The 14,605-nt window shown below is 38.0% G+C and overlaps 1 protein-coding gene across 3 annotated transcripts in view; it reads left to right on the forward strand.

The window, feature by feature from the left end:
• Positions 1-14,605, forward strand: part of UBR2 (ubiquitin protein ligase E3 component n-recognin 2) — a 112,441-nt gene that overhangs the window by 94,150 nt on the left and 3,686 nt on the right. For all 3 annotated transcript variants that reach the window (XM_074989593.1, XM_074989592.1, XM_074989594.1), the window contains exons 38-46: positions 4,699-4,766; positions 5,450-5,585; positions 6,053-6,143; positions 6,700-6,830; positions 8,933-9,041; positions 9,276-9,332; positions 11,716-11,793; positions 12,020-12,190; positions 13,058-13,159. In XM_074989593.1, the coding sequence (XP_074845694.1) occupies positions 4,699-4,766; positions 5,450-5,585; positions 6,053-6,143; positions 6,700-6,830; positions 8,933-9,041; positions 9,276-9,332; positions 11,716-11,793; positions 12,020-12,190; positions 13,058-13,159 (943 nt within the window). The remainder of the gene's footprint in view (positions 1-4,698; positions 4,767-5,449; positions 5,586-6,052; positions 6,144-6,699; positions 6,831-8,932; positions 9,042-9,275; positions 9,333-11,715; positions 11,794-12,019; positions 12,191-13,057; positions 13,160-14,605) is intronic.

The raw sequence follows: 14,605 nt of genomic DNA on the forward strand, positions 1-14,605 counted from the left end.
TGTGCTGCTCATCACCTTTTAAAAATCAGGCCAATATCTGTCCCTCTCTATATGCATGCTATAGCCAGTGTATTTCATGGTGAAAAGTAAGTAATGCAAATGTCAAATAGAACCCCAACTTAAAATAAAACATCTATTAGTTTAACTCACCTTTTTCAAGTTATTTAAGTCCCTGTAAGTTGAGAAGAAGTAACCGTAATAATAATCAGTAAGGCAATTGATTGCTTTAAGACAAGATTTTTGGATGGAGCGGCTTCTAGGAGCTGTACTATACCAAAAATGCTATTTTCAGTCAGTGCTGACATTAACATATACTCTGACGTTATTAGTAGAATCAACAGAAATGGACTACAGCCAACAATGGACACTTTCAGTACTCAATTTCTAACAGAAATTTGGGGAAAAATTATGATCGGTGTTTTGATGGATTTATACTAAATTTACCAAAACAGTAGTACTTGTAACCTGAAGGTACTGGAATTGTCACGACAAAGAATTGTTTTATTCAGGGAAGTTTAAGTTCTTTGGAAATAGTAAATCACCTCTTAACTTGGCATATTTGCAGTTGTAAATATAAATGTGTTCTCAAGTATGTTGATTTACATTACTGTCCATTTTGACTAGAATTTTCATTTTAATCTGTATTTTATTCAGGGTAGTGATTTTCAGAGGGGATGTTTTGTGAAGTTCTTGTTCGAATGTTGCCTTAAAAGAAGATAATATCTTCAAGGCGGTGGTTTTTTTGTTTTGCTTTTAAATTGAGATACTCATCATGCAAAATTGGTGACAGTCTACGCATGGATTGCTTGATTTATGTATTGTATGTTTGCTCTTCTGAACTTAAATTTGCATTTGGTATACTTAAAAAAATGTAGTTGCATCATTATTACACTGGCACGATTTATTTAAATAAACTTTAAAACTGTGAAGAACTAGTGCCAAATCAAAGCAGGGGTTTAAACCAAGGTTTATACTAAGCTGATTCACAGTTGATGCTAGCTGATACCTTATTCTTTAAGTGAGTCCTTATCCCTGTTTGTGATATTATCTTTGCTCTCTGTACTTAATGCAAGGAGATCCCAGAACAATAGCTTTGAGAATAGAATAGTAGAACTGGAAGACCTCAAGAGGTCATAGAGTCCTGTACCCTGCCCTCACAGCAGGACCAAGCACTGTCTAGACCATCCCTGATAGATATTTCTTACCTGCTCTTACGTATCTCCAGTGATGGGGATTCCACCTCCTAGGTAGTTTGTTCCAGTATTTAACCACCCTGACAGTTAGGAAGTTTCTCCTAATGTCCCTTGTTGCAGTTTAAGTCCAGTGCTCCTTGTCCTATCCTCAGAGGCCAAAGAGAACAATTTTTCTCCCTCCTCCTTGTAACCCTCTTTTAGGTACTTGAAAACTGCTATCATGTCCCCTCTAAGTCTTCTCTTTTCCAAACTAAACAAGCCCAGTTCTTTCAGTCTTCCCTTATAGCTCATGTTCTCTAGACCTTTAATCATTCTTATTGCTCTTCTCTGGATCTTCTCCAATTTCTCCATCTTTCTTGAAATGTGGTGCCCAGCACTGGACAGAAAACTTCAACTGAGGCCTCATGAGCGCTGAGTAGAGCGGACGAATGACTGCACGTTTCTTGCTCTTAACACTCCTGTTAATGCATCCGAGAATCATGTGTGCTTTTTTTCCAACCCCCAACGGCATCGCACTGACTCATATTTAGATTGTGGTCCACTACGATCTCTAAATCTCTTTCTGCAGTACTCCTTCCTAGACAGTTGCTTCCCATTTTGTATGTGTGAAGCTGATTGTGCCTTTGCAAGTGGAGTACTTTGCATTTGTCCTTATTAAACTTATTAAACTTCATCCTGTTTACCTCAAGCCATTTCTCCATTTTGTACAGATCATTTTGAATTCTAACCCTATTCTCCCAAGCAGTTGCAACCCCTCCCAGCTTAGTATCATCTGCAAACTTAATAAGCATACTCTCTGTGCCAACATCTAAATCGTTGGTGAAGATATTGAATAGAACTGGTCCCAAACCAGACCCCTGCGGAACTACACTTGTTATGCCCTTACAGCATAACTGCAAACCATTAACTACTACTCTCTGAGAACAGTTATCCATCCAGTTTTGCACCCACTTTGTAGTAACCCCCATCTAAGTTGTCTTTGCCTAGTTTCATGATAAGAAGATCATGTGAGACTGTATCAAATGCCTTACTAAAGTCAAGGTATGCCATATCCACTGCTTCTCCCTTATCCACAAGACTTGTTGTCCTGTCAAAGAAAGCTATCAGATTGGTCTGGCGTGATTTGTTCTTCACAAATCCATGCTGGCTCTTATCAGCTTATTTTCTTCCGAATGTTTGCAGGTGAATTCCTGAATTACTTGCTTCATTATCTTTCCCGACACAGAAGTTAAACTGACTGGTCTGGAGTTTCCTGGGTTGTTTGTTTTTTTTGTTTTTGTTTTTGTTTTTTTCTCTTTTTTTACAGATGGGCACTGCATTTGCCCTTTTACAGTCTCCTGGAATCTCTCCTGAGTTCCAGGACTTTTCAAAGATGATAGCTAAAGGTTCTGATACCTCCTCTATCAGCTCCTTGAGTATTGCAGGATGCATTTCAGCAGACCCTCGTGACTTGCAGACATCTAATTTTTAAGTAATTTTTAGCTTGTTGTTTTATCCTCTAAACCTACCCTTTCCCCACTGGCATTCACCGTGCTAGGCATTTCTGCATCAGACTTCTTGGTGAAGACTGAAACAAATAAGTTATTAAGCGACTTTGCCATTTCCAAGTTTCCTGATACTGCTTTTCCCCTCTTCACTGAGTAGTGGACTTACCTATCCTTGGTCTTCCTATTGCTTCTAATGTATTTCTATAATGTCTTCTTGTTACCCTTTATGTCTCTAGCTAGTCTGAGTTCATTTTGTGCCTTTGCCTTTCTAAACTTGCACCTGGATGTATGTATTGTTTGCTTATATTCATCCTTTGTAATTTCTCCTAATTTCTACTTTTTATAGGACTCCTTTTTGATTTTGAGATCATGCAAGATCTCCTGGCTAAGTCAAGGTAGTCTTTTGCCATACTTCGTATTTTTCCTACGCAGCAGTATAACATGCCTTTGGGCCCTTTATAATGCCCATTTGAAAAACTGCCAAATCTCTTCAGTTTTTTTTTTCTTAGTCTTGCTTCCCATGGGACCTTACTGACCAACTCTCTGAGTTTATCAAAATCTGCCTTCCTGAAATCTATTGTCTCAGTTTTGCTGTTCTTTCTTTCACCATTTCTTAGAATCACGAACTCTATGATTTCATGGTCAGTTTCTCCTAAGCTGCTTTCCACTTTCAAATTCTCAATCAGTTCCTCCGTATTTGTTAAAATAAAATCTAGAACTTCTCCCCAGTAGCTTTTTTCCACCTTCTGAAATAAAAATGATCGTCAGTGCAGGCCAAGAACTTTCTGGATAGTCTGTGCCTCACTGTATTAGTTTCTCAAAATATGTCTGGATAGTTGAAGTCCCCCATCACCTCCAAATCCTGTACTTTGGATGATTTTGTTAGTTGCTTAGAAAAAGCCTCATTCACCACCTCTACCTGGGTAGGTGGTGTATAGTAGACCCCTAGCATGACACAACCCTTGTTTTTTACTCCTTTTAACCTAAGCCAGAGATTCGCAGTGCATCTGTCTCCTGCATACATCTCACCTCAGTCCAGGTGTGCACATTTTTAATATATAAGGCAACACGTCCTCCCTGTTTGCCCTGCCTGTCCTTCCAGAGTAAGCTGTACCCTTCTATGCCAATATTCCAGTTGTGTGTATTATCCTACCAAGTTTCTGTGATACCAGTTATGTCATAGTGGTATTTATTATTGGGACTTAAAGTTCTTCCTGCTTATTACCCATACTTCTTGCATTTGTAGATACTGATTTGCTTTTGCTTCCCAGTTCTGCCTAGTCCCTCTATTTTCTTTGCTATTATAACCCATGTTCCCTCCCATTTGAAGCCCAATTCCTAGGTCTCCAGGGTTTTTACTTACCTGTGGGCTGTGGTTACCTGTCCCAATGAAGTGTTATCAGTGGGCTTCTGAGATAACTTAAGTTTTAGCATGATAATTAGTTTGGCTTATAAAACAGGAGAGATTTTAAAATTCTATACCATTTCTGTGAGGCAGGTCTCGGTTTTGGTACCACAAGTGGAGAAACCACCACTTGTTTGTTTTTTTCCTCATTCGAAGTAGTTAAGCCACACCAAAGAGCCTGGTTCATAGACATCTTAAAGCCCAGAGAGGGAAATCAGGCTCATGTAACCCTGCAGAGTTCAAAGCTGCATAATCTCATTTTAAATGTCTGCATAATCAAGAGTGTCTCACCTGGGCAGAGTTTGGGACAGTATCTCCAGTTTTTCTGTTACAGGCCAAGCAGTAAACAAAAGATCAGAGAACAGTGTATACAACACAGTTTGGTACAAATTATTTTGTTCTGGTCTCACTTAAGTGAAATATGAAGTTTGGAAACTATAATAGAACCTGTTCGAGCAATGTACACAAGGTCTTAATTTATTCCTTGCTATAAACGGAAAGATCTTTCTTAAAATATTTAGAACACAGTTAAGATAATTAGTCTGTCTGTATCAAAAATCAGTGCCATTGGTGGTTGTGTAATTTATACATTCCTTGTGTTTTATATGTTTAGCACTGGTGCCTAATGAAAAAAGTGGAAATCTTCCATGCATACTTGATATTGACATGTTTCATTTATTGGTAAGTTTTTCACAATGAACACTCCTAAATCTTTGGTGCTAGGAAAAACATCAACACTGCAAATAAAGGATCGGCCAGTGAGTCTCAAAACGTGGATCAGCTGACACTGAGCCCCATGAACCTAGGGTGCCAAAAATTGCTGTTTGGACATTCCTGCTCAGGTTGAGATCCTCATAGGGTTTCAGAGCCCAGGCTCCAGCCCACGCATGAACATCTCCACTGCTACGTTTAGCCCTGTACCAAGTCACTTGACCCAGGTGCTGAGACTGCAAAGGCTTTTTGTGCTTAAGTTGTACCCTTGAGCATCTTTTATGTGTCAGAGCTGCAGTTATATATTTTCTGCACACCCACCTGAGTGTTGAGAGAAAAGTGCAGAGAAAGTTAAGATTCCTTCTCACAGTGTTTACATTTTTAGTATTTTTTGCTTTATTATAGTTAATTCTCCAACTTGGGTGAAGAAGGGCAGGAAACTCCATGTTGTCAGATAGTTACACATATCTCACATGAAGGAATGGGATAACTGGCATTAAAATTAATCCCAGTGAACGTCCTCCAGTACAAAAGATGGTGGCGAGAAAAAAGTCACAGATTTTTGAGGCTCTGTGGTAGAAGACATCATAGGTATACTTTCAAGTGTATTTATGACGTTTATTCTCTTACATTTTCTGTGTTCTCTATTACAGGTAAGCTTGGTGCTCTCTTTTCCTGCCATATACTGTCAGGATTTTTCAGGGGTTAGTCTTGGCACTGGAGATCTTCACATCTTCCATCTTGTCACAATGGCGCACATAGTACAAATTTTACTTACCTCATCCACAGGTAATATCATCTTTTTTTGTTTGTTTCACTCTGTTTTTTTGTGTTTTTTTTTTTTAAATAAAGACTAAGGCCAGGTCTGCACTTGAAAGCATAGATAAGCTGTTATTTCATATCAGAAAAGTATCAGTAGTGTGGATGCAAGTTATACCATCAAATGTGTGCTCTACCAGTCACAAATCACACACACCCCACCAGAATAGCAAGAGTTTATGGTATAAGACAGCTTTGAATTTGCTTCCCAAAGAAAATATGTGCTTCCTAAAGAAAGGAATTAATTAATGCACCCTACTTTTGGGACTGGTGGGACAAGAGCGGCTGTGTGTGGTAAGTGCTTTTATAAACCTCTGTGGTATTCAGAGCTTCACCCCCTTTCTCAACTGTTTCTAAAAATGAATTTCCCTTTAAAAATAATTAAGTGATTTCTAGGTTTAGAATTGTACCTGACTGATTTTTTTTTTCTTCTTCAGAAGAAAATGGCATGGACCAAGAAAACCCCAGTGGTGAAGAGGAAGTCACAGTGCTTACTTTGTATAAATTTCTTTGCCAGCACACAGGAAGGTAAAATTATAGTCTCTAGCTTACATGACCATTGGCTGAATTTGATGTGTTGATGCTCGTAAGAGAATCATATATTTTAAATTCCAAAATTCTTGCTGATTGTGTGCTGCTGTTTGTGATTGACTGAAAAAATGGCACATGACAAGTCAGCAAATTTCTGTAATTTACCTCCTCAGAGTTCAGTAATACTGTACTTGAGAATAATTTTGATAAGCCATTTGTCATATAGTAAGTAAATGTTAATAGCTTGCATCTGAGTTCTGAGAACGTATTTACTTATTCAGCTGCTCATAAATTTGTTTTTACTGTGTTATCAGTTGAAATTAGAAATCCATAAAAAAAAGTTATCTTCCCATTAATGTTACCTTCAAAGTAAGCACTCTTCGTACTTGACATTTGTTTCTACTAAAGCAAGAAAATTTTCAATACAAAATATGACCTACCTTTTATTAAACATACTTTTATTTAGCCCAGTAGCTTTGGATTAGCTGTATTTTCTTAACTGAGTCATAACAGTATTTCTCTCTCTCTCTGATTTTATTCATTTTGTTTTAAGTGCCTTGAAAGAAATGTCCTCAGGCTGGCATCTGTGGAGAAGTATAAAAGCTGGAATTATGCCTTTCCTGAGATGCGCTGCTTTGTTTTTCCATTATTTAAATGGAGTACCAGCGCCATCAGAAATTCAAGGTAATGTCCATTTATAGCTAGCTCTTTAGCAAAAGCTTTGTGAATGGCATGGGAAACAGTGATATAAATGCTAAAGAAAATAGACTACATTACACATTTCTTTCTGTAGCAGCTGCAGTTAATACATGCTGACATATTACTGATTCCAGGCTATATCTGCACAAAACTGCAAAGCTAAGAAAGGCTTATTTTTTTAATTTTTAAAAAAATCACTTTAGAAATAAGCAAAATCCAAACAATTTTTTCACTATATCTGTGTGTTTGAAAATAACAGCACACAAAAATGATATCCTAGTGTAAAAATGGAGGTAAAGGCTCATTGCTTCTTTGAAATCTCTTTATTACTTTCTGCATTCTTCTACAAGACTGGCCCCAGATCCCTTTGGCTACGTCTACATGGAAGAGGTTTGTCGGCACTTCCTCTGACAACCTTCTGCCTCTCCATAATGAGGAATAACGCCTTTGTTGACAGATTCTGTTGGCAAAAAAGCCACTGAGACGTTCCGGGGGGGGCCCTCTGTTGACAAACAGGACTTCCATTTCACCGGGCAGCCCTGTTTGCTGAGCTTCTGGTTGGCCATTCTGTCAAAAGTGGCTGGGCACTTTGGCCAATCCCTGTCAACAGAGCCAGTTGCTCTTTCAATCCACTTTTGTGTGTGGATGTGATTTGCCGACAGAAGTTTTGCTGGAAGATCTCTTCTGACGGTAACATGTTGACAGATCGCTGTAGTGTAGACATAGCTTTTGACTTCAGGGAGATCAGCAGTAGACCCTTAATTTTTAAATAATGTCTTCAATTGTGAAAGTGTTACACTGCATTTACACCACAGTTGAATCTGTTAGCAATAACTATGGCTCAGTTCCAGTTAGTGTTCAGATAAGATTTAAATATTCATCTGGAAGTGTTGATCATAATCAAAAGAAAAGATGCATATGAACACACAATATTGTAAGTTCCCCATATGTTATAAACAATACTTTTATTGAACTGTATGCAAGACTTTGAGGGGGTAAAAAACACTCCTTTCTTCTTACATAGCTGGGTTTCCCAGTTTTTTCACAGTCTGGACCATATCTGAACAGAGAGTTCATTTCATGAGCCATAACTGGCTGTGACCAGCAACCTTATTTGCGTGCAATAGCTTGTGCTGTATCTCTCGTGTTAATAGAGAAGTTCGGTCTCCAGGACTTTCAATTTGGCACCACTGACTAGACTTAAATTCATACCAGGTCTTAATGGGACAGGGGTGTCACCCTTTTGCATTATAGTTAAGGCTACTAGTATGTCACAGAGCTCGCTGAAGTCATGCAATCTGTGACTTCTAGAGACCTTTGTAACACTGGGGACTTGCAGTAGCCCAGCTACGGACAGCTTGGGAAATCTCCCCCAACTCCCAACCCTATTGAGCTGTAGGAGATTTCATGGAGGTTCACAGCCACCACAAGTGGTGGCTGCCCTTTCCACCACTGCAGTATTCTGGGAAATCCCCTGGAGGTCCCCAGCTCCCCACCCTGTGGGGCAGGAGGGGATCCCCTGAGTGTGCCAGCTTCCAATGGTGATTTTTCCCTCTTCTTCTCTGTTCCCCCACACGTTCCCCAGCCTTGCAGGGTGGCAGGGGTCCCCTCCAATGTTCTCTATAAGCTGAGCACTTGGGAGGCTGCCCACAAGAGATTCAGGTGCCACCCAGCTGATTAGCAGAGTACCCACAGCCAACAGCATGTGTGTATGTTAGTGGTACACATGCCTTGGTGCACATAGCAAAATTTATTCTGCCCATAGATGGAAAAAATTAGAGGGAGCAGTGGTCCCCTCCTTCATTTCCCAGCCAGTGGGCAGGCAAGGATGCTTTAGCTCTCTGTTGTTGCATGCGGTGGGGGAACGTGCTAAAACCTCCTTCCTCCCCATTTTGTCAGGGATGTTCTTAGTGAAAGTTAGGGACAAGTTATGGCTTCAGTGAATTTTTATTCATTGCCTGTGACCTATACGTGACTTTTATTAAAAATATTCTTGACAAAGCCCTAATTAGAGTTGCGTTTTATTTATATTTATTGACCTATTGCAAATGCAAGTATTTATTATCTTTCTTTTTCTACATTTACAGTTACTGGTGAAAGTCAATTTGAACATTTATGTAGCTATCTTTCCCTGCCAAACAACTTAATTTGCCTTTTTCAAGAAAACAGCAAAATTATGAACACATTGGTGGAAAGGTATGAAACTTTGTTTTAATTCCAACATAAAGTGTGCTGCACCAAAAATTAGTAATAAGTATTTTCCCAGCAACGTATATTTCTGGAAGTGAAATATGAATGTATTTTTAAAATTACCTGTAAAATATAGCAATTTTTGAAAGAAGTCTTTTGGGATAGAGAGTATATTAAATAGATCTTTGTTTGTTACTCTGAGGAAGACTAAAAGGCATCTTTTTTTCCCCCCTGTTGAAGTTGGTGTAGTAATAAAGAAGTAAAAAGATACCTGGAAGGCAAGAGACAAGCCATAAGGTAAGTAATGAGGGACTTTAGGATGGGGGAGAAAAGATTCTTCCTCCCTCCAGCCCTGTAATTAAAATTAACAATATCTCCTGTACTTAGCCTACCAGTAACATAACTTCAAAAAGTACAGCTTTAGAATGTAATTCTAAAGCACAGTTATATTAGAGGATGGACCAAGAGAGATTTAATTATTTATAAGGAAAGTAAAATATTATTTAAATTCAGAGATTGTGTGAATCCATAAATGGTCATTGTAATCCATTTCCTTTAACCTCCTGCATAATACTCAGGCCCTAGAACTTCATCCCGAAATGCCTGCATTTAGCTCACACACACACTTTGAGATAGAGCCTGTCAGTTTTACAGACATTTCACATGACTTACAAAAACTGTTTTTAAATGGTCTGGTCTCCAGAAACAAAACTAACTTTCTTTGACATCAAGCACACATTTGAAAGCAAAATTGCCTAGTCTGTTAACTTTGTTTTACAAATAAAAATACATTTAACAATTGAATTAAACAGCTTTTAATGCTAAGTAGTTTTAAACCAGATTTTCAGTTACTCAACATGAATGCAAAATATTGGTAGTTTATGAAATAATTCAACACACAAATGGTAAACTCTGTCATGAAAACTTATTTTTACGCTTCAGCTTCCAAACTAAGTGGCATAAGAGGAATTTTCTTCTTTGTATATAGGAATGCTGGACTAAAGCCCCGCTATGACAGAATTCAGTATGTTTATCATTTAATCTACTGACTGATTTATTGACTATCAATTTTTAAAGGGGGATCATTTCAGTTTGTTACAATATTGTAATTGAATAGTTGGAAACTTACTCATTTGACTTTTAGGATTTTTTTTTAACATCTAATTCTGTTCATCCATTACTAATCATGAAAAGATAAGCAGGTTATAGACAGTTATTCAGTGGCAGTTCTCTTATCTCTGAGCCTGTTGTGGTGCATTGCTTCTTGTACAGCCTTGAACTTGGACTTCACAGCCTCACAGATTCTGTCTTCTTCTGAAGATACAAACATTAAAATTTACGTTGTGTAGAACAGTAGTCCTCAACCTATTTACTGTTGTGAATATGCCTATCCATCTCTCAGTGTTATGTTAACCCAGCCACATCCACATAGTAGATATATATATATATATATATATATATATATACACACACTCTTAGGGCTGTGGCCACACTGGCCCCTCCTTTTGGAAGTGCTATGGTAATGTGGCACTTCAGAATATGTTAATGAGGTGATGCATATTCATAATAGCATGTCATTAGCATATTCCAAAGTGCCATATTACCATAGTCTTTCCAAAAGGAGGGGCTAGTGTGGCCATGGCCTATGTGTATGGACCTGAGGGTGACACATGGGCTACAGCTCTATGCTGACTGGGCTGCAAGTGAGCTACAGGTTGAGAACCACTGGTGTAGAAGCTGGAGGAAAAGGGGCAGAAGAAAGCCTCAACACTAGTACATAATATTTCCAAAGTGCGTAAATATTCAGTGTTAGTTTTTGCACAATGAAGAAACGTAAATTTACTCCTTTTAGAAAAGTCTTTTGAAGTTGAGAGCAGCTGCTTTTAGTGCAATATTAGCTACGTTGGAGATTTTTACATATTCTGATCCTTTAGTTAGACAAGTCTTCACATAATCCTGTTGTGTATCAGGATAAAATAATGCTTATCAGTGTGCAAATGAAGACAGAATATATAATCCAGGGACTTTTCTTAAGCCATACAAGAGAAATAACAAAAGTATGACTCCATGCAAAACAAATCTAGTGTATTTCAAATGTGGGCCATTGGTTTCCTTTTTGATGCATCAGTTTATGAGGCTTCTCACATCATCCTAAAAAATGGACTCTTGTTTACTCATGTGAGCAGAAGGAAAGATGGTTAAGGTTTGTGAGTAGAGCTACAGAACAGTGTCAAGTAAGGGCTGAGCTATTCAATGAGGTAATTCACTCGAGAAGAACATGATATCTAAAATGTACTAACTTGTTGGACATAATATGGTCCATGTAGACCCTGCTGATGCACACTAGAGTTCAGTAGTGTGCTTTAACATAGCACTGGGACTGAATGTGGTTCCAGCGTGCCTCCACCAAAATTCGTCAGGTAATCATATAAACTATTACATTTACTTTATATTAAATCATAGTATATTGAAAGAAATGTGTGTTCACAGTAATTTTTATTTCATTTCATACCCCATATGTCGTTATAGTCTAAAAGACGGAGTCTGGTGTATGGTTTATAAGACAAAATTGAATATAGATCATTTCTATATGATTAGTACTGAGGTAACACCTGGGAAAAATGTGAGTTTGTAGTGATTGTGTCCACTATTTGTTAAACATTTGATTGTTTCATTTTAGCTATGCAAGAGAATCTAACAAATTAATAGACCTTCCAGATGATTACAGTTGCCTCATTAATCAAGCATCTAATTTTTCGTAAGTTTTATGCAATTATAATCCTCTTTAAAAGCCATTTGTTGCTTGTGATGAATAGGAAACATTTGTATCATAAGAGCCTTTGTTTAGAAAGTCATAAAGTAAATGACACGTTTCCTGCTATCATGTTTAATTAAAGTGCCTTATCTTTATTATTTTTTTCAACAAAACAAGATTTAACTGTGTTCACCTACATGTATGGATTTTTTTGTTTGCTTACATAAAGATGTCCAAAATCAGGTGGTGATAAAAGCAGAGCACCAACATTGTGCCTTGTTTGTGGGACCATGCTATGCTCTCAGAGTTACTGTTGTCAAACAGAGTTAGAAGGGGAAGATGTTGGTGCTTGTACTGCACATACATATGCATGTGGTTCTGGAGTGGGCATATTTCTCAGGTAAGGACTTTACTGCACCCAAATTTTATTAGTGGGGTACTTACATATTTTCATAAATCAGAACAAAAACAGTGTAGTGATAGTGTATAGACTAGCACGGCTTCCTCTCTGTTACTATTTTCATAAATGTGACTGGTACTGTATATAAGTAAAGTTAAGTTTGTAGAAAAAACGTTAATAGTTGCATACAGATAGTTTTTGTTTGTTTTTTTTTTTAATCTTCATTGCACTTAAGATTTTAGGAGCTTTTATCTTTTCTGAAATCTCGTAAAAGCTTCAAAGCTGATTTTAAAAAAAGACTGTCATGCATGGTGTAACATTTCAGTGGAAATAAATGAAAGGGAGGTGGTAAACTTTCTGTTTTTTAAGAAATAAGTAAAATAATTTTGGTGTAAAACATAGTTCTGATTTACTTTCAAGGAATAAAGCTGTGATGTAACGTTATAATGATTCTGCATCTGTTAACGCAGCTCTTATTACACACATGCATTGAAAGACTACACCACACAATTTGTTTCAGGTTTTTCACAAATATTTGTTAATGGGAAGCAAAACTGATGTATCCTCTTGTAGTGTTTTTAATTAGTTTCCAAATCGGTTAGTCTGGGCATAATGACCTTTATGCTGTAACAGATAAAATGTAGAACAGCATTTTGTTTGAACTATTTTATTACATACGTATTCCTGGCAAAGGAAGGATATAAATATATGGAGATGGTAGTTACATTTTTAAATTCCACAGTACATACAGATTATACAGAACCATAGATACATGTGTGAGCTCCAAGATGCTAATATTCATAAAAATATCAGATGTGGTCACATCATAGAGTTAATGAACAAAATATCCTGTGTGTGTCTGTGCAGAGTTCGAGAATGCCAAGTACTATTTTTAGCTGGAAAAACAAAGGGTTGCTTTTATGCTCCTCCCTATCTTGATGACTATGGAGAGACGGACCAGGGACTCAGGTAAACTTTTTAAAGAACATTCTAAAATATTCATTGGAACACTTCTCTTCACCCTCAAAAGCAGTTGGTTCGTATACAAAGCTTAGTTGTATCTTAAATAATTTATAGCTAAGCTACTAAAGTTGGGAAATAACGTAGTTGTGTGTGGCATAAAGTCTAAAATAAACCTTTAAAAATATTTACTTTGTTAGAAACATCTGATGAGAAATAATTTGCCAGGTATAGATGCTTCCTAATTGGTAAAATCTTGAATAATGTCTTGGCATCTTTGACATCCTATATACCATACTGCTGGCAAATATATATCTTAATTTTATGTACAGTTTGTTTATTATTATGTGTATATATCTATATCATATGAAAACCTCTTGACACAAAAGGACTTAATGTAGATCTGCATGTTGATTTTTTTTGCTGAAATCTTTAGGGGTAGCTTGGAACTCGATAGCATTTACTCTTACTGGCTTTTTAGACAATGGAGCCAGATCCTTGTAAATGGTCAATTTTGAAGTATAAGCTGGTGGTGACATTAAAAAAAAATGGTTTAAATCTTGCTTTTACATTTCGCTGATCCCCATGCTGCTTCGTACATGTTATTACCCCAGCCCTGTAGTAACCAGCCACAGGGACCTAAAACAGGCCAGGTTTGGCGTGTCATGAGGGTGGCCTCCCTGCCCCTTCTGCAACACTGTCATCTTTTATTCACAATGCTGGAAGGAGATCAGGTGGATAATGTATTAGCCCATATATTGTCTTGTACAAGGTCATTCTTGCCTGGGCCAGATAAATGAATTTTGGGCTATACCACTGGTATTGTTCGACTAGGGTGACCATATTTCCCTATGTCAAATATGGAACACCTAATAAAATTGCTCAGAGTTCAGCAAATTCAGTGGAAATCAGTCCAGACCTATGCTGTACAAACATTCAAAATAACATTGTGTACTGAGCTCCCATTAAAGAGACATACTACATTTTTAAAACGAATGGTAGGTAAAATATATACACACACATACCTATTATTAATTTTAAAAATGTAGAATGTCTTTATATATATTCACAAGTAAATGGTCACTGCTCTGTTGAAGGGCCTGCCTTTCAGCCCTGCACCATGCACCATCACCCCCCTAAAGGCCCACATAAATGTTTGGGCTCCAGGCCCACAGGCGGTTAATCTGCCCTGACTCTGCCCCGGGGCTCCAGAGGCTTCTCCTCCACAGAGAGCACATGGGGAATGCAGGATTAAGCCCTGCCACTCACAGCTTTTGCCCTGCAGGGGGGCTCCTGCCTTGCAGTGGTGATCTTGGGCATAGGGGCTGCAGCTTCCTGCCCTGCAGGGGACCCCGGGGATGAAGCCTGCAGACCTGTGGGGGTGGCTGCCCAGCCTTGGAAGGCAGCCTGGCAGAGAAGGGGGCTAGTTGTGGGGGAGCTGTTCCAAGCAGTGCG

Source organism: Carettochelys insculpta, chromosome 3 (assembly GCF_033958435.1).
Source record: "Carettochelys insculpta isolate YL-2023 chromosome 3, ASM3395843v1, whole genome shotgun sequence".
NCBI classification, from domain to species: domain Eukaryota; kingdom Metazoa; phylum Chordata; order Testudines; family Carettochelyidae; genus Carettochelys; species Carettochelys insculpta.